This window comes from Lissotriton vulgaris, chromosome 1_1, assembly GCF_964263255.1.
Source record: "Lissotriton vulgaris chromosome 1_1, aLisVul1.2, whole genome shotgun sequence".
NCBI classification, from domain to species: Eukaryota; Metazoa; Chordata; class Amphibia; order Caudata; family Salamandridae; genus Lissotriton; species Lissotriton vulgaris.
Window position 1 is genome coordinate 1981903840 of NC_141685.1, and position 27493 is coordinate 1981931332.

General features: G+C 42.9%; 1 protein-coding gene across 2 annotated transcripts in view; it reads left to right on the top strand.

Moving 5' to 3' along the window:
• The window catches only part of CACNA2D1 (calcium voltage-gated channel auxiliary subunit alpha2delta 1), a 1701483-nt gene that overhangs the window by 1259865 nt on the left and 414125 nt on the right, over positions 1 to 27493 (top strand). For both annotated transcript variants that reach the window (XM_086919803.1, XM_086919796.1), the window contains exons 11-12: positions 10325 to 10483; positions 21244 to 21348. In XM_086919803.1, coding sequence (XP_086775929.1) covers positions 10325 to 10483; positions 21244 to 21348 — 264 coding nt within the window. The remainder of the gene's footprint in view (positions 1 to 10324; positions 10484 to 21243; positions 21349 to 27493) is intronic.

Below are 27493 nucleotides of genomic sequence, written 5' to 3' on the forward strand. Positions count from 1 at the left end.
GGCGGATGCATTTCGGCGTTTATGCCTTCTTCAGCGCCGAGGGTGATTCAAACCAGATGCCGGAGTGTTTCCCGACTTGAATGTCCTGCTGCATCTTGATTTGTAGAGGGTTGCTCCACCCCCCAAGGTAACTACCAATTGCCTATACCTCCTCACAGCCGCCTCATGTATGGCGCCTACAGGTCCCAGCATGCACTGTTGATTGCTGGCAGGTATTGCGGATGGTGGAGTAGCACCTGCGATGTTGTTTGCCAAAGTCCATTTGTCTCCAATTTCCTAACCAACAAATGGTCGGAAAAATGGAGTGGCTATTCTTCGTTTGCGTAAATTGCAATTTACCATTTTCAACTGTAATGCTAACTTAGTGCTTATATTCATGTTTATAAATTCAAATTGACAAATGTTCTTTTCACTTAGTTAATATTTATGTTTCTACCCAAGATGAGCTCCAAATTTGGAGATCAATATTGTCTGAAATACTTGCTATAGGCTCTGTATGTCTGATTCTAAGAGGATGTTTAACAATTATTTCTGGCCCTCCTTTGGATAGAATCTACACAGTTACATTTTGCCTTATATAAATGTATGCTCTATTAAAATCACTTTTATCCAACACATAATTAATGAGTCATTTGAGAGATTAACACCCCACTGATAAGGAGTTTATTTTTTTCTCCAATGCTCACTCTTCATATTCAAATACTATGACCATCAATTTTTCTTCCAAGCACTTGAATCAGATGATCTCTAATTACAGAATAAAACCCATACTATATAAGGTCATGCTTTTATTTCCATTTCTTTAACCCTGCATTTTGATACCCCAGACACTTGTTGGTCTTGTTCATCTCCGCAAGCAGATCTCCAACATTTACTTTTTCATGCCCACAAGTTTTTCAATTCAGGGAAGCAGTCTGGTCCCAAATTAACACTATTAGTAAGACTAATACTTCTCTGACATTTGCTAATATGTTTCTGGGTAGTGTTTCCATTAACTGGAATAAACCGAAATCACAAACACAATTATTGATTTGTTAATTGCCACTGCTTTTCAGCAGATAACAAAAAAATGGAAAGATGCCTCTAAACTTTCATACTTGGCCTGGTGGTACTCTGTCTGTCACAACCACAGACTCGATACAACTTTCGTTTTTCAAATGTCCTTGAAGCAAAAATAATTACTTTTATGGTCCCATGTTACGCTGTTTTTAGACAATAGAGCTAAAAGCTTCTTTACTCCAGTATCATCAATTCATGAAGTTACTCAACCTCCTTGATTTATCTTCTTATAACCTAATCTATCCATTTGTAAATTTGTCTCATTTACATGCATACCTATTTTTTTTTAAATATTGAACCCATCTCATGTACCTAACTTCCTAGATGCCATTGATGTAAATCTTAAAATTGATATATTTTTTATGCTATTTCACTTGTCACATGATGCTATTTTCCTATTGTATTCCCAATAAACTTTCTTTTGAAACTTAAAAGCACTTTTAACCAACACATAATTAATGAGTCATTGAAGAGTTTCAGACTCCACTGATAAGGAGTTTATCTTTTTCTCCAATGCTCACTCTGCATGTTCAAATACAGACCATCACTTTTCTTCCAAGCACTTGAAACATGTGCTCTATAATTACAGAATAAAAACCATCACTATATAAGAGCATGCTTTTATTTCCATTACTTTAACCCTAGCTGACATTCTAGCATGCACACAGGTTGAGAATGAATATTAATATTGTACTTTCTGACTCAAATCAACAAAAATTACTGTCTGCTATTAATGATTATTTCCTAACTAATAAAATTGAAGATACCTACAAAACTATGCATTGGGATGCTTTTAATGAATGAATAAGAGGCAGTACCATTTCCATAATGGCAATTAAAAATAAGCTACCAAAAGCAAAAATAGTATCTTTAGAATAACAAATTGCTATAGCTGAAAAACATTTTATATCTTACTAAGATATACAATTTATAATAAAAGTATTATATCGTCACTACAAATACAATACCCTGCTTAGAAAAAGAGCAACTCTTTACATCTGTAAACAAAATTTCAATTTCCAATTTAGTGCAAAAAAATCAGGTTAGATATTTGCTAACTATTTACAAATTAAAAAAGACAAAAAACAAATTCATGCCATTTGTAGTCCTAATTCCAATTTAGTCCTAGTAAACCTGGTTGCATATTTGCTGACTATTTACGAATTTAAAAAGACATGAACCATATTCATGCCATTTGTAATTCAGAAGAACACATAGTATTATCTACTACAGAAATAGCTAAAGAATTTGAGAAGTTCTATTCAAATTTTTATAGTAAGCCTCAAGATGTCAAGCCATAAAAATGTATCCTTTCCTTGTTCATTGCAAATGGATAGAGCTACTTTTGATGCCCCTTTAACTATATAAGAGGTATGCTCTCCAAATAAAACTTTTAATTCCGAAAGATCACCTGGACCTGATGCTATTCTAGCAGAGATGTACAAAGCTTTTGCTGGCCAACTTGCTCCGGCCCTTTTATCCATATTCCAGGAGTTTGCTTCCAATGCATCTGTTGAGGGATCCTTTAACAACACTAACGTCATTATTCTCTCAAAACCAGACAAGATGACACGCTGCTTTCAAACTATTGTCCCATCTCAGTTATTATTCAAAATTATAAAATATATGCCTAAATACTTAGAGTATCTCATGTGTTAAACAATATTATCCAACGGGACCAAACTGCTTTTATGAAGGAAAGATCATAAGACCACAATACTAGACTTGTCTATCACTTTATTTCTTCTCTCCCTAAAATTAAATATACTATGAGTCTACTATCTTTAGATGCTGAGAATGCATTTGACTAAGTTAATTGAACATTTTTTCTCATAACTATGGAAGTGTTTTATTTTGCCACAACATTATTTCAATGGTTAAAGCATTATATTCCTCTCCTAGGGCAACTATATATGTTAATGGTATTAACTCTGCATACGTGTCTTTATTTAGAGGCACAAGAAAAGGTTGCCCTTTATCTCCTTTATTATTTTTATTGCCCATCTAGCCTTTGTTGTGCATTCCTCCTAATTCGACAGACAACAAAGGCATGACTATTAGTAAAACAAATCTCACAATGTCTGCTTATGCTGATGATGTTCTACTATATATTTGTAATCCTGCCAATACTATATTTATTATATTAGAAATTATTAAAGATTATGCTTCCATATCTGGATATACCATGAACATTAATAAGACTGAATTTTCCCCATTAAATGTTTACTGTAGAGCAGACATGTTAAGTTGCACTAATATTATCTGGAATTCATCGTGGTCTAAAATAAATAAATAAATAAATAATAAATCCAGGATTTGTAAAGTGCGACAAATCATCTGTGAGGATCTGAAGACACTGAATTGTAGGCACAGGGAGATTAAGGGATTTGCCTAGAACCACAGTCTGTTGAGCCAAGACTCCAAATTGGGTCCATCGGCTCCAAAGTCAGCAGCTCAGGCCTTTAAGGCATATCTTCTCCTTCGGCAATTTCTTTGCAAATTGAATCAATGGCACTGTTGGTTTGAATTGCAAAAATGAATTTTACAGATAAATTAGACTAATGGTTATGATTATAATTATCTTGGTGGGGAAGACTTTAGGCTATTATAATGGTAATAACTCCACAAATACTATATATCTATGCTACCTTTCATTTGCCATACTTGCATTATTATTATTATTGTTATTATTATTAGTAGTATTATTGGGTGATTTGTAAAGTGTCTGGTTACTGCCACTGGAGTGTCCCCGCACTACAAATGCAAACTCCAGTACTGACCCTTAAATGGCGCTCTTGGCAGGCCCTAAGTTTGCCTAAAAAATCAAGTCTTGAGTTTCTTGTGAAATAATGGTTCTGCCCTTTTCTGTCTCAAATATAAAGGCAAAGTGTTCTATAATTTAGGGGCCAAGAATCTAAAGGAACACGCTTCCATACGGGTTTTTTCACCCTGGGAATCCCAGTGAGCGAGTCATCTGCAGATCTGAGTCTTCTAGGTCCATGCGATTTCACTAGAGGATGTAAGTGTCAAGGTCCTGACCCCATTCAGGATTATTTGGCAGAGACACATGGTTTTAAATGAAACTATCTTTCTCGCTAGAAGCCAGTGTAATTTAGCGAGAGCTGGCCCCATGGATGATTGCCTCAAAATATTAAGCAGCAGCGATGATGCTGCATTCTTTACTTTTTGGAGGTTTGTCAATCTACCTTGTGAGGCTTCAAGGTATAGCATGTTGTAATAGTGCAGCCTGGACATGCTCAGTTCCTGGAGTACTGATTTCTTGGCAGCCTCTGGGAGAAGGCCCAGGATTTTACTCAAGAATTTCAAGATTCTGAAGCACTTTCCTGCCAGACAAGAAATCTGGCTATTGAATGATAGATTGGCATTCAACCATATTCCAGGGTTTTACACCTTCAACTGGGGAATCTGCATTGGACCAAGTCATTTTGCCACCAACCCAAATATTCTATTAGTCAACTGTGGCAGAAATGGAATCAAAAGTGTGTATTTTTGCGTGAATGTAGAATAGAGGTGATGGGCACTGTCATGACATAAATACTTACAAATTTACACAAATGTGTACCATTATGGCAGGACCATACTTATACCTTGATTGAGCACCATCATTCCCGTGATGTGCACAATATACCAACATTTCCACCATTTTGCAAAGGCAAAATTATGCTGAGTAAGCAAATAACAATATCATTCTGAGATAGACAGCCAGACGCACAGATGAAAACCATAGTTTATCCTGTGACCTTCCCTGTATCCCAGTCTTCTGCGCCTCGTCGGGATGGTGCTTTCTCACTCACAGGTTGTGGTTCCAACTGGTGCAGTAGCATAGCAAGACCTGTACACACATTTACAGTATAATTGACAGTATGATTGACACTGTAGGGCCACTGGCTTCAGAGCATGGGCTTGCAGAGCTCTGCTTGAGAGTTGTGTGCTGTGATTACATGCCCCAGTTTTGTAACCCACAGCACCAGCTGGTGCACGTAAGTGTGGTGGTTGGTGGGGTTGGGGGAAAGTCGATAGACGATAGAATAGCGAAAAATAAATAAATAAATCCTATTGCGTCCTCTCTCGTCTTCCATCCCCTCCCGCCCACAGCCCCTCTGCGCTCACCTGCATGGGCCGCTGCTGATAACCAATGACCAGTGTTGTCACACTACAATAACATAAACTGTACTTTAATTGGCTGACCACCAACCGCTGGTCCATTATTCATGCACAGTTTTTACCCTGCCACCATGGAGGCATGGAACTGTGCACTACCACCTCCATGAGGCAGAGCTCCGCAGCTCCAGACATTTGGGGTAACAGGAAATATGTTTGGATCGGCACATGGGGAGGACACCTCTAATGCTCCCACATTCAACTTCCAACTCTTTGTTAAAGAGTCAACTGTGCCACTACAGCCAGATCAGGAAGACCGTCTTTCAAAAAACAAACACTAACGAGATCTGTCGTTGCATTGTGTAGAGAAAATGTAGACTGACGCTAACAATTCAGTGAATGAATGCAGAGCCTTAGTTTCCATCTCAGCCTGTCCCAGTCGCGGCCACATAATGGAGGATTTGCAGACATGGCGAATTATTATTTATTGTTTTTGCAAAGTCATGGGCAGTGCATAAAATCAGTCAATTTAACCAGGCTCCAGTCATCATTGAATATTCATTTCACACATGGGCTGAATAGTAACTTCAGGTTGATGAAATGTGCCCTCAAGCATCAAACTTCTGACAGCAAAACCCAAAGCAGATGTCCAACTTTGTAACAATGACAAATTAAAATGTTTCGAAAAAATACCGTAAATAAAAACGGCAAGGTAGGCCACCAATAAAAAAGGGAAACTTCACGAAGGAAGTGTGCGTTGATCGTTGTATACGCGAAATATTCATGCAGCACAAAACACAATAACAAAAATTGCAAAACATTTTAAACCATTCATTTTCAGAAACTTATTGGTGAGATGCTTTTCAAATTTACTGTGAATAACGATCACTGTATGTGTTTAAATAATTTACACAAATGAAATTCTCATTTAAGACACTTGAATATGTTTCTTCTGAAATGCAAAAGAGCATTTGTATGTTTTTAAATTTCTTTTTATTTTATATTGTATTGCTGAGTAGTAATGATTTCTTAAGAAGTGGAAAATAAAACTAAGGAGGAAAGGTCCAATTAATTTAAAATTAAAGTAAGTGCCACAGGGAGTAAACCTTTTAAAAAATGACCACAAAAAACCGTGAGAGATTAAACAGCAGACATATTATGCCGTCTATTTTGGGCTTAATTAATTTCTGCTGTACTAAACTCCATCTGCGGTAAATGTCAGGAGACCTTAATTCTGAATTTCAGGAGTCAGAATTGAGAAGTGCAGACGGCCTTTTTTGAGAACCAAAATTCAACTTATGTAAACAGAATAAGCAAGTGAATGAGGCCTAATTTAGCCATGATGTTTCAATGTACCTTTGGGTTTCCAAATATATTACAAAGTGATACATTTATTTATTTATTTAAAGAGTTTTATATGGCGCTGGCTAGACCCGAAAGTATCAGAGCGCTTTACATTAGGTTCCACAATGTAACAGAAAATGATAACAATTACACATTACTCCAAAAATTAAGCACTACATTGAGAGAGGAGAGAACGGAGAGACATAAATAGTGGAGGGGGGAGAGGGCCAGTGTGAAGAGGGAGAATGAGAGAAGAGACGACAGGAGAGATGATAAGAAAGTCTGTCTAAAGACCAACTGGGTAGGTGACGGCCGAGAAGGGAATCCACAGACCGTCTCCCCTTTAGCTAAACAAGGTAGCTCCATCAGGCATCAGTCAAAATAGCTGGGTCTCAATTGATGAGGGTAAGTTCACAGATAAACAGGGGGGGACTAAGGGCAAGGACAGGTGAGTGCAAAGGTCAGTAGCTGGAAAGAGGAGAAGAGTGGAGTGGAGATGGGTAGGGGGTAGGGGAGAGAAGGTCAGGAGAGATGCAGGAAGGTTTGCCAAAAGACCGGCTGGGTAGGTGATGGTCAAGGAGGGAATCCATAGCCCATCTCCCCTTTAGCTCGCAAGGTAGCTCCACTGGACATCAGTCTAAATGGCTAGGTCTCAGCTGTCAAGGGAAAGTTCTCAAAGAAAAGGTCCTGGTAGGTGAGTGGGAACAGGGTCACGTGGAGGCTGGTTGAGTTTTACAGCCTACTTACCAACTGGTGACATTAAAGTCCTTCAACGCATCCCACTTCTGACGCCATTTTGTTGGGTAATAAATCTTCCAACCATCCTCAGAGCGACGCAAAGCAAACAGACTCCAGCAGCCACAAAACACAGGAAAAGATTTTGCACCTTTGTCCTTTTATTGGCATGCCAAGGCAGAAGGCAGACGCAGTGTCGCATCTTGGAACAAGCTTCTTCTGCCACACAGATATTCAGGGGAGCATATATAGGGCAGAAAGTGCTGTCATCAGTAAAATCCTTAGTTGTGGACAAGGCCAAATACGGTTGTACATATACAAACAGAATTGTCATGCAAGCGCATACTAGAGATAGGGACCGAGTGGGACTACAGAAAAGAAATTGAATGTACAGAAATAAATTACTGTTATTGTTATTGCCCTGAAGAATATCTTCGATGCAGGCACTTGCCCCACTGCTATGACCGGAGGTCCTCCCATAGGGGAAGCCTGTTGGGAAGAAAGATGCTCATGCCCAGGAATTAGGGATTCCACACTTTCTGGGTCCAATCCACAGAACTAACTTAAGACAAAATCCTAAACTTACTACCAATTTGGTATTCACAGAAGGCCCTTACTCATTTTGGTATTCACCGAAGGAACTTACTCATTGATTGAACTCAGGGCAGAAGAAAACATTGTCATTGTGTGTTCTCTGCAGTGGCAAACAGATGGAGCCAAGGTTCTCCCTGTTCTCCCCAGTCCTTGCACCACCTCCAGATGCAACTGCCATTTGTGATCCACAAGGCATTGATGACTGAGTTCGTCCACGCTGGTATTGCGAGATTCCACAAGGTGGCAAACTACAAAACAAAATCTCCTAGAATTCCAGTCATGTCTAGAGGTGCAGGGCTTTCTGGCCCAGAGATCATGGCACCACACCACCTTGCATAGCATGGCAGTGGTGTTCCTCTTAATGGAAGGAAGGAAAGCCTTTAACACTAAGTTGATGGCTCGAAGCTCTAGCAGATTCTTATGGGGGCAATCGATCTGCTGGAGTTCAGAGGCCTCCATCTCCACCTCTCCCATGTGGCCACTCCAACTGAGGAGGAATGAATTGGTCACAACTGTGAGATCTGGGTGTGGGAAGGAGAGGGGTCTGCCGCTGAACCAGTTGTAATCCAGCAGCCACCCCTGCAGGTATTTTGCAGTCTTCTCTGAAATCTAGACATGATCGAAGAGGTCCTTCTGGTGCTGTGCCCATGCAGAGCCTGCATATGCAATCTTCTGCCTTCCTGTTGCCGATATCTAGACTGCTGCTTTTGTTTTGCCCCAAACGTAAGGTGTCAGCGGCGTCCTACTTCCGGTCCTGCTCACCGCTGTCCTCCGCATCCCACTTCCAGTCGGGCTTGCTTCCGTCTTCCTTACACACCCCTAGCATCCCCATCCATTGCATGACTTGCAGTACTAAGCTGAATTAAATCTCAGTCATTTCTAGAGTGGAAAAGTGATTGGATAACATTTTGTAAATTTCCACAAACTTACATGTTTAAGGTCTTCCCAAACTCCAGCGGCAAACCGTGTCTTAAAATGCCCACTTCTCGAGTGGAATTTCCAACTACGCACAAATCTGTAGTAGTAAATGCATTTAAACCTCCCAGAAGTCAGTGGGGCTTTCCTGGGCTTATTTACAAACCCCTTGCCCCGCTTTTAATATGGGGAAAAGTGATGTGCTGGCGGCACAAGAGGCTTGAAAGTAATCCCCACTGTGTTAAGTCCTATCAGTTGTAAATAAGACATTATCAGGCGTCAACGTATGCTTTTGAATATGCATTATGAGCTTTCGCATACTCAAAGATAGAAATCACAAGCGAATTTCAGGAGAACTCTTGGAAGCCTGTGACTCTTGCAGCCTACCAAGCGTATTCCCACATTCCTATTCGAATTCCAAACAATTATAAAAGTAATCCAAATATGGAAGGAAAGCTATGGGAGTAGATTTCAATGTTATATACAGCCTACTAGTGATGGATGGTATTTGCTGTCATCACACCATGAGTTTCTGAAATACACTGATATTGACGCTGAGAGGGTCAGCTTTGTTCATAGGAACATGTGATATGGTAAGAACATGTAAACATCAACAAATAGTCTATGAAACGAGGTTTATACAGGTTGTTAATTTGAAACATTTTTAAAGGTATAATTGAATGGTATAATTAAAATGTAATTTATTAAATTATTGGAACAACCTATATTAATCTCTGAATAGCTTTTACTTCTATTTTTACAAAGAACTGAGGCATAGGAGCACTTGTAATTTTCCTGTAGGAAACTATTTTCAGATATTTTGAATATTTCTAGTTATTGTTTGCTTTGGTTTTTTGTTGACCTTCACTCTCTGTAATGTTTGTTCTTTATGCGGCATGAATTCAATTCATGGGGCAGATTTATGTTAACTGGCGCATCCCGAGGGATGCGCCAGTTAACATGCGCCACAGTGCGCCACAGCTACGTCACCCATGGTGCGCTGCATTTATGATGCGGCGCACCATGGGGCAAAAACGGCACAGATGCGTGACGCATCTGTGCCGGAAAAGTGGCGCATTGCTGGAGTTGCGTCGCAAGCGCGACGCAGCTCCAGCAATGCTCTGGGGGGGCCTATTTTTTCAATGCTGCCTCAAGCCTTACGCCTGCTTCAAGCAGGCGCAGGGTTTTGACGCAGCATTGCCCTGAAAGTTACTGAGTGAAATCTCATAGATTTCACTCAGCCACTTTCAAGAGGCGTTCCTGCGCAGGAACGCCCCCCCTGCGCAGGAACGCCTCCTCATGGCGCAGTGCTGTACAACGTGACGCATCTCCTAGATGCGTCACGTTGTAAATAGGGCGCAGGGATGCGCCACGTTTCCGCGCTGTTGCGTCACGCAACGGCGGCGTAAACGTGGCGCAAGCCCTTCATAAATCTGCCCCTAAGTATTTAGTCTCCTAACTACCCAACAATGATATGGAATAACTAGAAGGACGCATACAACGTGTTTTCCCAGTTTATGGTGACATCCTAATGGTAATGCCTTTTGTTTTACAGTTTAACAACAACGCACAGAATGTTGGGTGCTTCCCACATCTTGTCCAGGCTAACGTCAGAAATAAGAAAGTGTTGAAAGATGCCGTCCATCGGATCTCAGCTAAAGGAACTACAGACTACAAAAAGGGCTTTACCTTTGCCTTTGACCAGCTGCTACATGTAAGTCTTACACCGCGGTCTGTCAGTGCAGTCAGTCTATTGAGGATGGAATATTTAGAAATTCATTCCAAAGTAGAAAGGTTACTGAAAGTTTTTCCTTGAACCAGCTCCTTCCCTCAGGCTTTACAGACCACGATCTATTCCGATTCAGTTATCAAGAAACAGCGCCACATTGAGACTGTAAGTAAACACCCGGGCCTAATTATGTCTCTGCAAGGTGGATTCATTATATATTAATTTCCGAAGAAGACTGAATTATAATTTTGTTACATGGTAAAATGGCCAATAATCTTGCAAAAAATGTTTCATTTTCGTTGTGTAAATATTTCTGCTTATGAGTGAAATTGAATAATAATTGCTTTGTTGATAAGGTCATTATTTATACAGTAAATAAAAAGAGTCTCTAAAACAGAAATCAAAATCCTTCAGCGGGTCTATGTCCAATGTTTTTCTTAACTTTCTTTTTTTATCGGCAACATAATATGCGTCCAGTCATTCGAATCATATACAGTTCCTGTAACAGATTTGTAGGCAAACGGCATCGATGTAGAATCAGCAATATAAACCATAACTACAAAGACACACACCTTATCCTAACTCTTGCAGAGGCTGCTCCCGAAGGGGGCTCGAGAGCCGGCACCATACCCAGCGCCGGACCCACCCGGACAAACTAGTGGGGGAGGGCTTTTGGCGCAAAAAGGGACAAAGAGGCCTAAGAAGATGCCCCCAGGCCCCCCCTTTTCATTGCGGCGGCCGCCGGAGTAGTGCTGACACCCCTGGCCAATGGGGGCCAGGGTGGGATACAAACCCCCAATGGGAATGGGCCCTACCTGGAGGTGAAGGCGAGTCGGGGGGCATATAAGCACTGCTCCCCCAGGCAAGCTCCTATCTTCAGGGAGTGGGGGAGCAGCAATGGCGGCGGAGCCCAATCTTGTGGAGTCGAGGAGAGAATCGTGGCTTTGAAGGCGAGGCCCTGACCGACCTCGGGCCGACCGCTGCTGCAGCATAAAGGAGGAACGAGGAAGGCTGAGGTACCCGCCGTGCTGCACCGGCAGAGGAGATTGTCCAGCCGGAGTGAGCAAGCGAAAAGCGGCGAGCGGGAGCCCACCCTGCGACACTGCGCATCCCGCGCCATCAAGTGAAGAGGCACGACAACAGAAGGGAACTTGGCAGACCCTCACCAGGGGACACCAGGCGAGACATTAGGAGCCTCTGCGGGCGCGAGAAAGCTACACTGAGGGACCTTCAGCAGCTCATAGGGAAACTGAACTTCACAACCAGGGTCATCCCAGCAGGCAAGGTTTTTGGCCAGGGGACTGACACAGTTGACACACGGGCTCACACAGAAGCACCACCACGTCAGACTCTGGGCTGAAATCAAGAGAGACCTGCTGATGTGGGATACTTTTCTGACAGACTTTAATGGTCAGCTGATATTGCGGGAAGGACCGGTGACTAGCAAGCCAATCGAGCTGTACACAGACGCATCAGGCAGCACTGGGTTCGGGGTGATCCTACAGAGAAAGTGCTGCGCAGGGCAGTGGCCCAGCAGCTGGCATAGACAAGGTATAGCTAGCAACATCACCTTCTTAGAGCTATTCCTGATCATGGTGGCACTGACTATCTGGAAGACAGAATTGCAGAACATGAAATTGACGCTATGGTCAGACAACAAAGGTGTAGTGCAGGCCATTAACAAGGGTTCTGCTGGGGGCCCAGAAACACTGCGACTAATGCTCCGACTGGTTACATTACAGCTGAAGGGCAACATAGACCTATGAGTGCAACACGTCCCAGGGGTGGAAAATTAAGTGGCAGATGCCCTATCCAGGGCCAGGATGGACAAATTCAGGGAGCTGGCTCCCAGTGCAGAGCAGTACATGACCCCTTTCCCAAAACAGCTGTGGGACCTGGCAGGGTAGACCTATCAGAGTTGGTCCTCCATGCGCTCGCCCCGGCACAGGAGGCAAGTCTTTCTCTTACCAAGCTCCACTCTTATGGAATCAACTCCCTCTTGCCTTAAGACAATGTCAGGACCATCAAAAATTCAGGAAAGCCCTGGAAACAGCTCTGTTCCCAGAATAGCCCACAGCCATTACCTCAGTTGCATCTCCCGAGCGCTGAGATACCCTCCAGAGGGTGTTTCAAGCGCTATATAAGACTATAAATCAAATCAAATGAAATCAAACTGGGAGTAGCAAATGTTGACGGCGCTCGCAGCCCAGCCCCCGCCAGATGACAGGGCACAACAAAGTCGGACAAGCTTGTGAGATGGCCTAACTCCGGGACAGAAGCTACTCCGTTTCCGCGCAAATGGGGCGCAAAAAATCCATCCTACCAAAGAAAACGACCCAGAAGGGCCAAGAGACAATATCAAGGAAGTTGTTATGACATAGTATGCAATGATGCAAAGTATATACATGTTTCCTTGTATTCCTAATAAACTGCGGTCAACAAATGAACATCACAAAACAAACCTGTACCTTGGCTTTTATTGTCGTGATAAGGAATACAGTATGGGGGTATATACGACACACAGGAGGGAGTGGGGCAGAGTGCGGGAGTTATTGCAGAAGCTGCTCCCGAACGGGGCTCGAGAGCCAGCGCTATAACCAGTGCCGTGCCCTCCCGGGCAAAATAGTGGGGACGGCTTTTGGCGGGATAAGGGAAAAGAGGCCAAAGAAGCCGCCCGAGCTCCCAACCTCTTCCCGACGGCGGCCACCGGAGTGGCGCCGACACCCCTGGCAAATGGGTGCCAGGGCAGGATACAAACCCCCACAATGGGAAAGGAGCCTACCTGGAGGTGAAGGCAAGTCGGGGGGAGGCATATAAGCACTGCTACCCCAGGCAAGCTCCTATCTTCTTGGAGCGGGGGAGCAGCAACGGGGCAGAGACCAATCTTGTCCCACCCACCCATACCTAAGGAAGTGCAGTGTCGCAGGGCTGAGGAAGAGGCGAGGCATCGCGAAGAATTATGCTGATATCAGTTGGTACGGAGGCGCACCAGTGGGCGGTGTGCCAGAATAGGTCCACTCACCTTCAGATGCCTCATGGCTGGGTGAGTTGGCCTAAGGACAGGTGTGTAGGACCACCCACTCTGGGATGCCTCACGGCTGGGTAACTTGGCCTACCAACTGGGGGGATAGCAAATGGAGATGGCGCTCGCAGCCCAGCCCCCGCCAGATGGCAGGGCACAATAAAGTCGGACAAGGTAGGGAGATAGCCTAACTCCGAGACAGAAGGTACTCCCTTCCCACGCAAACGGGGTGCAAGAAATACAACCTACCAAAGAAAAGGACCCAGAAGAGCCAAGAGACAATACCAAGGAAGTTGTTATGACATAGAATGCAAAGATGCAAAGTATATACATGTTTCCTTGTATTCCTATTAAACTGCGGCCAACAAATGACCACCACAAGACAAACGTGTACGTTGGCTTTTATTGTTTTGATAAGGAATACAGTAGGGGGGGGTATATACGACATACAGGAGGGAGTGGGGCAGAGTGCGGGGGTTATGTATATAATTCGTCTGACCTCACTTTTTTAAAACTTCAATAGTTCGATGCTACTAGAGGGGAGGTTTCAGCGTCATCCGGGGAGGAGGGATAGAGGGGAACCGTCAAGAGGAGCCTATATTGAAAGTCTCCCCATATGCTGGGCAATGAGACCCCTTAATCTGCGCGTGCCCGGCTGGCAGCACTCCTGTGCTACTGGTGTCCCCTGTAGAATCATCCGTATTTACTAGCTTACTCTCATGGCTCCTGTAGCAGGCTCTCTGTGTATTGAGGATGCATCTGCCACTTGGTAGGAAATATCTTGTTTTTGCTGTATATTAAACCCTCGGGGTTTATTATCATTTTTAATGGGGGTCTTCAATTGTTCAGTGAACCCACTTCATCTGTGTGCAGTTGGGAATTTGTGCAGCCCTCTCATTTCATCGGCGTATAATGACTAATGCTTCGCCGTCATCCATTATGTCAATGCACTCTTCTACTTAGACAATGAATGGGTGCCGCACTCTTCCATGCCAATCTTATAGTGAGTTAACTAGTATCAGAGCGAAATTTACCAGTCGGGTCTGCACCCTGTCTGTCATAGATCTTTTGAATATGCCCAATAAACAGACCTTAGGAGTGCATAAGACAATCTTTCCAGTGGAGACAGCTAGTGTGTGTCAAACCATGCTGGAAGTGGTCAATATGCATACATGACCACAACATATGAAAGGAATTAGCTTCCTGGGTCTTACATTGAGGGTAGTGGGTAGGAGTGCTACAGGAAATTTTCCAGTATCAAGTTCTGCTTAGGTCAACGTATTAAATGAAGGGAGTGGTCAACTAGCCATGTAGTAGGCCATTGCAGCTGAGCTACTACATCATATTTCTCAAACTTAGTAATCCCTAGCCTTTCGCTGCATGATTAAGGCATTGATAACTCCACTCATCTCCATCTGAGTCCCAATAGCAATTCCACGAGTAGGACTTCAAGTTCTTAGAAAAAGCATCCAGACAATACCACTGGGATGTTGACAAAATAATACAGCAGGTGAGGTAGCATCACCATGTTGGCTAATGTTGCCTTGCCTGTCATAGATAGGGGCAGTGTTGCCCAATTTGTAACTTACGGTTTCAGTGCAGGTACTGCTGTTCCGAGATTAACATTAATAGTATCTGCATCTGAGTGGGATATCAGGGCTCTGAGGCATTTGAAACAGTCTGGCACTAGTACAAGGCACCCAACCCATCAGGCAGCACCCGTGGGATAGCCCACTTACACAGTAGATAGACACATGATTTTTTTCAATTGATCTTGAGACCGGAGACCGATTGAAACCAGCGTCCCCTCTATTCCAGTCAGACCAGCCATGATATTCTCAACATAAACCAGTAGGTCATCTAGGTAGAGCAAAACTACATGTGTGGTCTTGACGACAAGGGTGCCCAGGTTTGCCTCCAACCAGCAGAGGGACTGCATCAGTGGTTCGAATGCTAGTGCAAATGGTAAGGGGGAAAAAGAACACCTTTGCTGTGTGCCCCTACTAATTGTGAGAGTCAGAGATACAGCGGCCACTCTTGTGGTAGGTGTGGAGTAGAAGTGTGGAGTAGATCTTCACCCTAGTAGCTATGCACCCACTGAACTAGGACTTCTTCAGAACCAGATGCATGTACATCAAATTTGGGGAGTCAAATGCCTTTTCCAGATACAAATCGAGACATTCAAAGGGGGGTATCAGGCTGGTACCCAGTGTAGGACTGAGTAAAGCCTCTTTCTATTCATGGAAGTGCTGCGGCCCAGGATAAACTCACACTGGTCTGCACGAATCAAGGAGGGGAGGCCTGTCAACACTCTGGTTGGCAGCATCTTGCTGAGAACTTCTATTCAGAGTTAAGCATAAAGAGGGAATGATAATGAGCCATTTCTATGGCAACACGATTGGGCTTCAAAATCGAGGTAGTCAGCACTTCACTAGTAGAGGGCAGTGAGCTGCCCAAAGTGAACATGCTGTGGCAGAGCTTTGCTAGTTTAGGTGTCAACTGGGACAAGAATGTTGTATAGACCTCAGAGAGGTGCTAGGAACTTTCCCACCTGCAAAAACACAAAGTACTCTCTTGATTTCCTGTTCAGTGATCGATGTCTCCCGAGTCATCTGCTGGTCCGGCGTCAAACTAGGAGTCTAACCAGCAACAATAAATCATCAATAACATTTTGAGGGGTTAAAGTAGCTTGCTGATATAGGTTTTGATAAAACTGGCAAAATTGTAATATCTATTTGTATGTACTGCAGATTCCCCAAGTGGTCACTGATGGACGTTGCTGCAGTGTGTATCAGGTTGAGGGGGCTGTGCATTTGTGAGAATAGTATGCCTGCCTTGACCGTCTCATTTAGTGTTTTTTTCACAAGGTATGTTGCATAGTCCGGGAATCGTAGCTTTTCCATACCTTCACTGTGCTAGTTCAGGAGATCTTACATTTGGTTTTGGGAGCCTAGAGCAGTGGGGGAGCTCGTCTCTGTAACATGAGTTTCACATTCAACTCTGAGTATGTTATCCAGTATGGATCGACACGCCCCAATGGTGGCATGGATGCAAAGCCCCCTGGCAGATACCTTACATGCTTCCCACTCAATTCATGGTGTACCTTCATCTTTACTCTTTTGTAAGGAATTTTCAATATTTGGTTCCATGTCATGTCAGAAGGGAACATCGGCAAACATTGCAGTCTGCATGCCCCAAGTCTGTATAAGAGAGAGAAGCCTACCCAAACTTAAGGTGGCCACAACCTGATTGTGGTAAAAGACAGTTTTGTGTCTAGGTTCCACAGTCTGGAATACGTCTAGGTTCAAGGTTGCAGGTAGCAAGAAGGCCTGAAAGTTGGATATTTTGTCAATGAGCTTAAGCTGAAGCTTTTGGTTTTGGTGCAAAAAGCTATGAGCAGGATACCACTGGATCTCATAGCCAGTGAGATCTCTTCATTGTTAGCATGAATTTGCCACCTTGCCACCGGCTTTACCTTCAGACAAAGTCACTTTTTTGGTTCTCAAATTTCTTCAGTGGTGCATGGATGGAAGCTTTAACTAGGCAGGGTTCTATGAAGCTTGAGACCTTTACAAAGATTTAATTCTGAACCAATTTTCAGTGCAACAAAATGCTCTGATGAACATGTTTTTCTTGCATACCTTGAGTGCGTCTTCCTCAGCAGGTCTCAGTAGCCTGTCCCAGCCCTCAGAGGTTTGGTCATCCCAGCAGCCCTCAAGTCATCCAATTGTGCACCAACCTTTTGAAACCTGTAATACGATCTATGCACTTATTATACTAGCATCACAAGAACTCCAGCTGCAGTGAGTCACAGAATTAGTCAGGATGCTTTTTTAGAACTCCTGTGATTGGGTATGAACAAAGATTAGTGGCCTGCAACCCACCATGCATGTGTTTGCATTCCGAAATGGGAATTTAATTTTAAAGGTATCACGGGTTTCTTAAAATATTGAGTACTGTTTTTTTTAGCTACCTTTAAAAAAAGAAAACATCCCTTTATTTATTTTTACAAAAACCCTTTTGGAACTACATTGTGATAAGCAGTTCATGGTTTCCTTGACCACATCCTGCTCCCACCAGAGGTCATCAGTCAAGATTCTCAAAGTCTTCTCCTTTAACAACTATTTACCACCTTCTTTTGAACTGTTGGTAAATGATCGATGGTTGTGACTACAACTGCAGTCACAGACCTTTGATACAATACAATTATGAATCACAATTATGAGAGGATGCCCCTTTCTTGCCCCTTCTAATTGCGATTCATTGTGGATCACAAAACCCATTTTGCAACTTGAATAGGATTTTCTGACTTGCAAAATGGGTTTTATTAAATGTAAAAAAAAGCCTTCTGAGGCGTGCAAATGCTCTGATTTTGTTAATTGCACAGTTTGTGATCTCAAATTTACTTTGGGCATCTGGCTCCTGATCTCTATCCAGTGAGGACTCATGCAGGTTCCATTCTTCTCTGGTAACTTGGGCCCTTTTGGAGTTGAATGTCATGCTGCATTTTGTGCCTCTACAGTAGAGAAACAGGAGCCCAACTACTTTGAATTAAGGAGAGCAGTTCCAGTCCCTGAGTGCCAGCAGAAGTCCCAACTCCTTGAGTTCTTCAGTCCTTTATTTCCAGTAAGAGCCAGGAGTCTTCTTTCTTCCAGCATGGCCACCTTCTTCAGGTGCACTGTTCTCGGGCATGGGACTGTTGTAAGGAGGTGCTGTCGAGGTGCTTGTTTTATCCTGTGCACTAGCCAGTGATTGCAGAACTTCTTCTACACAATCATGTCTACTTCCCCTTATGCTTCCCTCCTTTGCCAGAACTTATCTTCACTGTTCTGTGAAAATTCAAGAAGCCCTCTCAAGATGGTGGAAGTATTCTTCCTTCTGTAAGAGGTCCAGGCAGGCACCTACCCGCACCTATTTATAGATTAACTCCCTTCTCCTCTGTCGTTGTCAGACTTGGTTCCTCCTCCTCCTGGGGTTTGAACTATATGATCAAGGAGTGCAGCAAATCCAGTCAGCACAAGTGCGACCAGCAGTTCAAAATAAATAGAGTTAAGGTTTTCCTCTGTTCTACCACCCGTTGTGTACCACTCACAGATGGCTAATCCCTTCTAGGTGGCCAGTTATTTACAACACACCTGTCTTTCTGGGTCCAGAGACCTCTGTTATTCAGAGTCATCGACTTCAGCCATGAACTTTGCGTCAAGCCAGTTCTGGTGCAAGCAGTGAAAAGTACATTTTATAAACCCATGTTTCCACTAAAGTTATTACTACCAAGTTTTGATAATTGAGGGAAAATATCTATCATTTTCTTAACCCCTTAAGCGCTGCCGTCGGCCAACGGTCGTCGCGAGCGCTACCTCCCCAGTGCTGCGCACGACCGTTGGCCGACGGGCCAGCGCTCGTTATTCGAACGTTCAGCACTGGGTGCTGAACATTCGACGCAGCTAAGGTGTTAAGCAGAGGTGTGAAGTATGGGCCCGATTCACATAACTAACTTACTACAAAATCCTAAACTTACTACCATGTTGGTATTCACAGAAGGCACTTACTCATTTTAGTGTTCACAGAAGGTACTTACTCATTTTGGTATTCACAGAAGGCACTTACTCATTTTGGTGTTCACAGAACGCACTTACTCATTTTGGTATTCACAAAATGCACTTACTCATACTAACTTTATGTCCGCACTCGGGCCGGAGATTCTGGCCCGGTGGTGGAGATTCCGGCCCAGTGGTGGAAATTCCAGCCCGGTGGTGGAGATTCCAGCCCAGTGGCAGAGATTCCAGTCGGTGGCAGAATATCAAAATGAGTAAGTGCCTTCTGTGAATACCAAAATGGTAGTAAGTTTAGGATTTTGTAGTAAGTTAGTTTTGTGAATTGGGCCCTAAATATCTAATTACACCTAGGCCTGTCTTATGGCTGACCTTACAGAGTTAGCACAGGTTTTAGGGCTTCAATCACTATCTCATCAGGGAATTTGCTCAGTTCGCACCTAAGACACTAATTCCCTGCAACTGTTTTAAGCTAGTTCACCCAGACATCCTAGCCAACACCATTACACCCCTAAACCCTGCTAAATCCTATATGGATGCCATACCAACTAGTTGCAGAAACTAGGACAGATTTTTACTATTTTGTCAATCCCTGGTAAATGATTATCAACAGACCTCTCCATCAAGGAACCTTTACAGGCTCGCTAGCATGCAGCCGAATTAGCTGCCTCCAAAAATACTACACTTGACCTGGGATTTTCTTCAACTTCTCTCACCTTCCTTAGCTAGGCACCATTATGAACTAATGCATTTTCTTAAAGCTTACAGCAACATCATTGCTCGAAATCTCCTAACCACCAAGCAATCTGGGTTCAGGATGGGCAGTGGAGTATTACTCAGTAGACACTGCTTCATAAAACGTATTGGATGATAGCCTTCAGATCCTGAATGGCAGCTGCTCTTTTGTCCCAGTTCTACTCGTCTCACAGAAGCATTCGTCCGCAATTGACTAAAAGTGGCTGCTATCTTTGGAATTATGGGTACTATACTAACATGTTTCACCTGAAATGAAATTGTTAAGACCAATGGAAATACCTGCCGACCTGCCTCCATCACCTGAGGGCCTCCAAAGTTCTGCTTTTGCTGTACATTGTTCAATGTATACATTGTACCTTTAGCAGACACCTATGCGAAGGAGCAGGGCTCTCAAATGATCAATAAGCAGCGCTAATATCTACATCTGAATATAACCTCTGTGAGGCGTTCTTGAAAGCATTCAGAACTGAATGGCAGCAAACTCCTTTGCTCTCAATCCCCCCAAAAATAAATGTTATTTTGTTTTCACTCAAAGAACAAAAATAAGATAATCTCTGAGCAGCTGACTTCCCTAAATCCCTTTCATCCACAGCATCTTCACACACCTCTCTATACGTGGGTCCCGCTGCTCTGTCAATCATGGATTTAAAGTGTGTTCCTCACTAAGGGACAAAGATATGTTTAGCATAGGCATAAGGATACCCCAGCAGCCATGCCTCCAGACGACATATCCCTGTGTCCATACCTTGAGCTAATCTCAAGAACAGGCCTCAAGAACAGCCATAGACTCACTTAGTCGAATAGATACATTTTGATTTGAAGACGGATGTGCAGAAATGAATGAATTTCTGTAAGTTAGTAAACTGCATGACAAAAATGAAGCCAATTAAGTGCACTATTATTTCCTCAGGTTGACAGCTGGATAGAAAGTGGGCAGTCACATCGGTCTAAATATTCAATGTGACTTTGGTGCTAGTATGCTATTGACAAACTCGGAAACACTATTCGTTGTATCTCAATTTTAAAAAGCGTTGCAGTAAAAATATTAAATTGAATATTCCTGGCATAAAGCATGGAACTAACATATATTTAAAGGAAGACCGAAACCAATAAGACTGTTGCAAAGTAAGAATCACACCCCACCAGGAGCAGTATATCCTTACTGCTCAGCCTGCTGACACCAACTGCCTAACATCATGCACCCAACATTCTATGCAGTCATCACATTCTATCACATTCCACACACCACTAGGCTGAACAGCAGGAAAGTGGTAAAGAAAGAAGAAGGGCATGAGATAACCTCACAACTATTGGGACTCCTGGAGAATAAACACCTTTGCTCAAAAATGTTTTCAATATTGCAACTTCATTGGACTTAATTTAAAGATGTGTTTATCTTTTTCTGATTCATACAGGACAATGTTACGAGAGCCAACTGTAACAAGATTATTATGCTGTTTACTGATGGTGGCGAGGAGCGAGCACAAGAGACTTTTCTTAAATACAACCAGGACAAAAAAGTAAGTGTGCTCAATTCTAAAATGTGGTACATATGTGAACGTTATCAATACTAACAATTTCAGTTTAAAAAAATCACAACGAATTGAGAAGCATTGATAAGGTTTTAATAAGCACAGAGGTGCCACAGTGAGTTAATGGAAACTAGGGATTTTTTTTATTTTTATTCTTTTGGCAAAAAGCACCTAAAAAATGTAAGCCGCCAATGTAAGGTATCAGTGCACAGTAAACTGATACATATGTGCAATTACAGGCAGACTGCATTGGAGCAAAGGTTGCCTACACCAAGTGATCGCACCTGCCACTCCTTATAGATTGGGACTTAGTTTAATTATGGAGCTAAAGGTCTTTCATCCATGCAAGGTCCAAAGTAGAAGCTGGTAAATGTGCTATAATATTGGCTCTGTTAACAAGCTCTGCTAGAAATTGGGTTTTTGGTTGAGGGGGGATGTGAGCCCTTTTCAAGCACTGACCACAATCTCTTTCAGGTTGAAGCACTTAAACAGTAATAAAGTAAAAACACAACACAAGAAAAATCCCTCACCAATTTAGATAAATGAAATAAACTGCATTAAATTATTCGACTCCAAAATGAGAAAAATCAAATGAGTAAAACCGGAGATATGCAATTTGACGGATTTAGGTAAAAATAACACCTAGAAGAACAAAGCGTCAACTGTGGTTTTCTGGTCGCCGCCAGGGCCTATAAAAATCAGAGCTGTTGTAACCCCCATCCAGTAGAAAAGCAGTCACTCATATGAACCCTCATCTGGGTATATGGCAGTCACACCAATGCAGCCCTGGATACGAGTAAGATAATGGTGCAGTAGCATTTCCTGTCAGGAAACAGAATGAGAGACCTTGAGTTCCGTAGAGCATAGCAGTTCTCCATCATGCACTGTTGTGTACTCGGCTCCCTCTTCTTCCCTCTCTTAACAGGCTGGAAGGTTTCTAGGTCTTTTAGAGCAAAACCACCACTCCTCCAGTAGCAAGTAGAGACTACCTGTCACATAGACACCTGCACTGGTTGTACAGAGCAGTCCTTTGAGCATTTGCTGCAGCACACACGTCCGTGGTCATAAAGGACTGGGAACTGGATCAAAGCAGGGTGGTTTGTGTGCCACATTTTTATGCAACCTCTAGACAAGGGATGGCGATCGATCCATTGTCTCAAACTCTGACACTTATTATGGGTGGTTCACCTTTCAAGTGTCCACCTCAGGCTGCTCTCCAGCCATAGTCGTTGTGAAGAGTGATACTTCTCAGAGCAGATGTCCCTGGGGCTGTATCCAATCTGCATCACACACAACAGAAGACAAAACAGGCCTTATGTTTCTGCACCTGGCTGTCATCATCCCAACTGAAGGAGTAATCATTGACAGAAAAAGGGCAGGTTCACTTAGAAAATTGCTGACTTCTGAGAATCCTATGCCGCAGCCCCACCCTCACCCCTATCATCCACCAAATTGAAGTGTGCATAAAGACTAACCAGCAGCTCTTTGCTAACAAAATCTCTCATAACATTTATAAAAGTAGCTTTGTCTCCTTTCTTTTCACTGCAATGTCTGAAGCCCATCCCGCCAGCTCCAGGAAAGCAGGCGATATACCTTCACTCTCTGGGAGCACTGTCATCACCATCCATTTTGTTCCACACAGGACCAGGGCCATTCAAAGTGGATCCCACAGGGCTCCTTTTCTTCGCCTGACTCAGAGACACAACTAATCACCACACATGTGTTACATACAGCTCACATATGGGATGCCAACGGAAGGTTATGACAATGCACACAATAGTATCACTTTACACAAGTGGGCCAGTAGGGCTCACTCTCAGTGACACAAAAAAAGATCTGGTCATGGTACTGATCTCTTCTAAAAAAACACAAGGTATGCTGCTACCACCACTGTATGCACTATACCCAAGACTGACCACAATGATGTACATTACAGGTCCAGCACTTACATAGGGACAGGCCTAGACTTCTGTGCACATGCTTAGGGCTAACATTAAAGTCTGGAAACCAGATATATATGCAGTGTGGCAGGGAAATATGCCCATTTACCATGCAGAGGCTATTCCTGTTCCAATATACTTTCATAGGCAATATGGTGTGGAGGTATTGGTCTCTGGTGACGTGTTGTTGAGGTGTCCAGCTCAGTACTTCAAATTAACAGCCCATTGTTATTGTGTGTAGTACTGAGAGACAGGAAAGCAACTGGCTGGCCACTATCATTTTTCACCTTAGAATAAAGTGTTGGTCATTTGTTGTTGACCATCATAATGAATATCCCCTCAGTTTGATGACTGTGAAATGTTACCGTTGCATGTCTGTCTTGAACGAGCCCATCGTCTTGACTTAGCCTGTGGAAAGAAAGAGCTGTGCAATATCCATAAATCACACTCAGCCATATATTTTTGATATGCAGCTATGCAACACACAATATGATGACACCTTAGTGTTTCCTACCATGGCCTTAATAAACAGTAAGTCAAGATTTGTTTACACGTTTTAATGCGACTTGACCATTCACTTGATAAGGTGCAAGACAACTGAGTTTCAAATTGAATGTATGGATACAATTTTGGAAGCTAACATTATATTTTTATGTAAGGTAAAGAAATTACAAAAGAGGTCTTGGCACAGATTACATTAAATATGTAGAATATAAATGGCTTGCTGGTAATAATGGGGTTGCTTTCCACCAAGGGTTCCAAACCGACGGCAGAGACACGGCTGAAGCTGCCCTGGATGTCTTTTGGAAACCCAAGGTAGAACACTTCCCTTCACTGACAGCAAAATCATCTACATATTTTCGTTGTGTATGTCAGCCCATGAGCGATTCCCCCTTGTAATTTCATCCACTTGATCCCATAGAGTGATGTACAACATGAAATTACTTCCAGTGCCCACTCACCCTTTCCAATACCCCCTAAATGATCTGTCTGATATCCTGCTAACCACCCTCCTTCCGCTCTGCCATTCCTCCCTCAGAAAAATAGACAACAGAGAAACGGAGACTACCTGGTGCCCTGTAACCTTACCCACTACCCATATCGTGCCATCTGCACCATTCCAACCAGAGTCACCTTGACTATAGCATAGAGTTGCACAGGAAGACGTTCTAAAAGAGCTGGTCACTGCATCGAGAAAAGCTAGTTAGAATGGCAGTTGATGGTTTAAGCATTTAATCTGACTGCACCATCCTCTCTTGGGTCCGCAGAGACCTAAAAGAGGCTGCATGAGCAGCTGCAGTGACCACCACTAACCTCATCAATATACTGGCCTTCGCCAAATATATATTTGTAATTGTTGTATTCTTCCTGCATCATGTTACCCTCCCTTGCCATCAATAGCAACATGCTCCATCAGTGCAATCAGATATTAAACAAAAAAATGGAGCCACCAATTGATTAAGTGCCCTCCACTGAAATATAAGAAACAATCTAAATTACAGAACAGAGAACAAGTATGCTGTCGATAAACATCTGTCAGCATAGATTCACTTGTTCTGAAAGAAGCTGGATAGCAGAGTTGTAGCTACCAATGGTGCAGCTGCGCAGTGGCACTGGGGCCCAGACCCCTGAGGGGGCCATTCAGCCTTGATAGTTGCCCGTGCCCATGTCATCCTGGTGTTATAGAGGTGCTCGTATGGATAACAAAAAAAAAAACTAGCAGTAGGCACGGAAATTGGGTGTGTGAAGCATCACCTGCCTCATTCAGCCCCAGATGACCCAAGAAATATTGGGGAAAAGATGACCATTGTTCACTCTTAAATCACCTCTGTTGGGTGTCTGGAGACCTGGAGGTGGAGGCAGGGCCGAACTGGCCGTACAGAGCATTTACCTGGGGGCTGGAAGGGTGGGGGGTGGTTTTGTAGCGGTGGAGGACAGTTTTGCTATTGGGGGCTGATTTTGCAGTGGTGCTGCACTATCAGCCCCCAGTAACAAAAGCAGCAGGCAAGCATTTCCAGCCTACGGGGGTCAGGCATTTCTTATTCAGGGGCTGATCAGAGAATATTGCCAGGGCTGCTTTGGGTTCACAGTCCAGCCGTGGGAGGAGGCCAGCAGAGAAGTGGCTTCACAACCTGCTAATGTAAGAGCAGGGTAAAGCAGTATTTCAAATGTGCAGTTCAAGATAATGATTCTCAATGAAAGCAATAAACAAAAAAGGAGGTTTTCTATGTAGGTTTGTGGGATTTAATGCAAAAATCGCATTTGCCCCAAATGTAACAACTGACAAGCCACACACAAACTTATCTGAACTGCTACAGTGTCCTTGTTTCATTTGTGCATCTTGCCAATGTGTGAACAATGATTAATGTACTTCTGTTAAACAGCCTATTTAATGACTATTTAATGTCTCACATGAACTTAATACATCTGAAAATGAAATTCAGTATACAGACCTTACCAAAGAAAGCGCTGGTACACAATCCCTAAAACAAATTAATTAGCCAAGGCAACAATATTCAGACCTGCAAGACCTGGTAACTGCTCATTACATACGATAACACTGCCTGTGGATGTTAACAATAATTCGCTGTTAACTGTTTGCTGAATTTTTATGCTATTAATACAGGTAAATCGGAATGATTGCTGTATGATTAAATATTGTAAACTAATTCAATGAGGTATTAATTACTGCCAATAACTCCTTGCTTCTTTGATACTTCATTTGAATGGTCACTGCCAGCAGCACCGCTCTTTGGATTATTACTTCCCCCCAAGGTGCCTTTGAAAGGCTAAAGTATTTAAGGTAATTTTAATTTTGGCAAGTGATATTCAAAGATCCATTTTCTTCTCACAAGTTTTTTTAATCAAGATAAAACTCAGTTATTCTTGGAATGGAGTTCATGACTAGAATACATAATGAACCCCCTTCTTTCTGCTTGTTATGTTTCACTTCAAATCTAGTTGGAAAAGGTATGCCAAGGTTAAATAGATAAAAGAGATGTGGATATTACCAAGCAATCAATGAAAGACAAACGTTGTTCCATATAATTATATATTTTTCCAAGTGAGGCTGTTATCAATCACAAAATAATACATAGAATAGTTCAATACTGATATTATGAAACAAAAACAAGTGAAACTAAACTAATTGAAAATGTAATTACTTATTCAGCTATATTCAAGTATGTCAAGAGTCATTTGTCAAGGAGGAAAAGTTAAAGGTGGGGAGAGGTGCAGAAAAGAAGCCTTTCCCATGTGAGGTCTTGTAGGAATTTTCAGTCAAAGCTACAGCAAACATTGCTGAATTTAATTGCACTACACTTGTCATGAAACTAAAATCTTACTCAGAATAGATCGATTTCGTGGTTTCATGTAAATAATCTCAGAAGTCTCTGAGATATTTGAGTTACATAAAGATAGGGCGCAAAATTTTAAATGGTTCAGATAATAAATATTTTACACATTATCCTTGGACTAACTATGAATTCTGATTAAATTTAGGACCCATTGATAATAAACTTGAGGAATAAACAGATCCAATGCCCTCCTCCTCCAAAGCGGAATCTATTGAACCATGAAGGAGCAGTGCATCCACACAATCTGAATGGTTGTCCTTGACGGAAGACTATTGTTGCTGTCACCAGTGGCGGCTCCTCCGCTAGGGTGGAGGAGCGATGACTCACTGATTTTCAGAAGTGTGAATAAAGGAAAAATAAAATGTTATAAACTCAATGTTATTATCATTTTATTTTTTCTTGCCTCTGCAGCTTTGTGGGGTGGGTCTGCCCTCAGAGCAGGAGGAGTGGTGTGCATTAATGTTTGACTGGCTGTCTCGGGCGGTCAAACAGTCATGCGCACTTTGCATGTTCTCCACCCAGGCTGCATTACAGCCTGGGTGGAGAACATGCCCAGACTTCCAGCCCCCGTCTGAGTGCTGAACCACAGCACTCAAACCAATCACAAGGCTGCATTGCAGCATTATGATTGGCTTGGGGGAGCCTGGGTGCTTCCTGTTGTAGCCCAGCACGGAGGAGAGACGGAAGAGAGATGCAGCGATAAGGTAAGTTAATTACTTTATTTTTGTAACCCTCTTAGCCCCCATCCCCTGCCTCACCACCGCAGATCTGTCCCAGCCACCACTGGCTGTCACCCCTGCATGGAGCATATGATCTCTCTCATCTGGCACCTGCTGC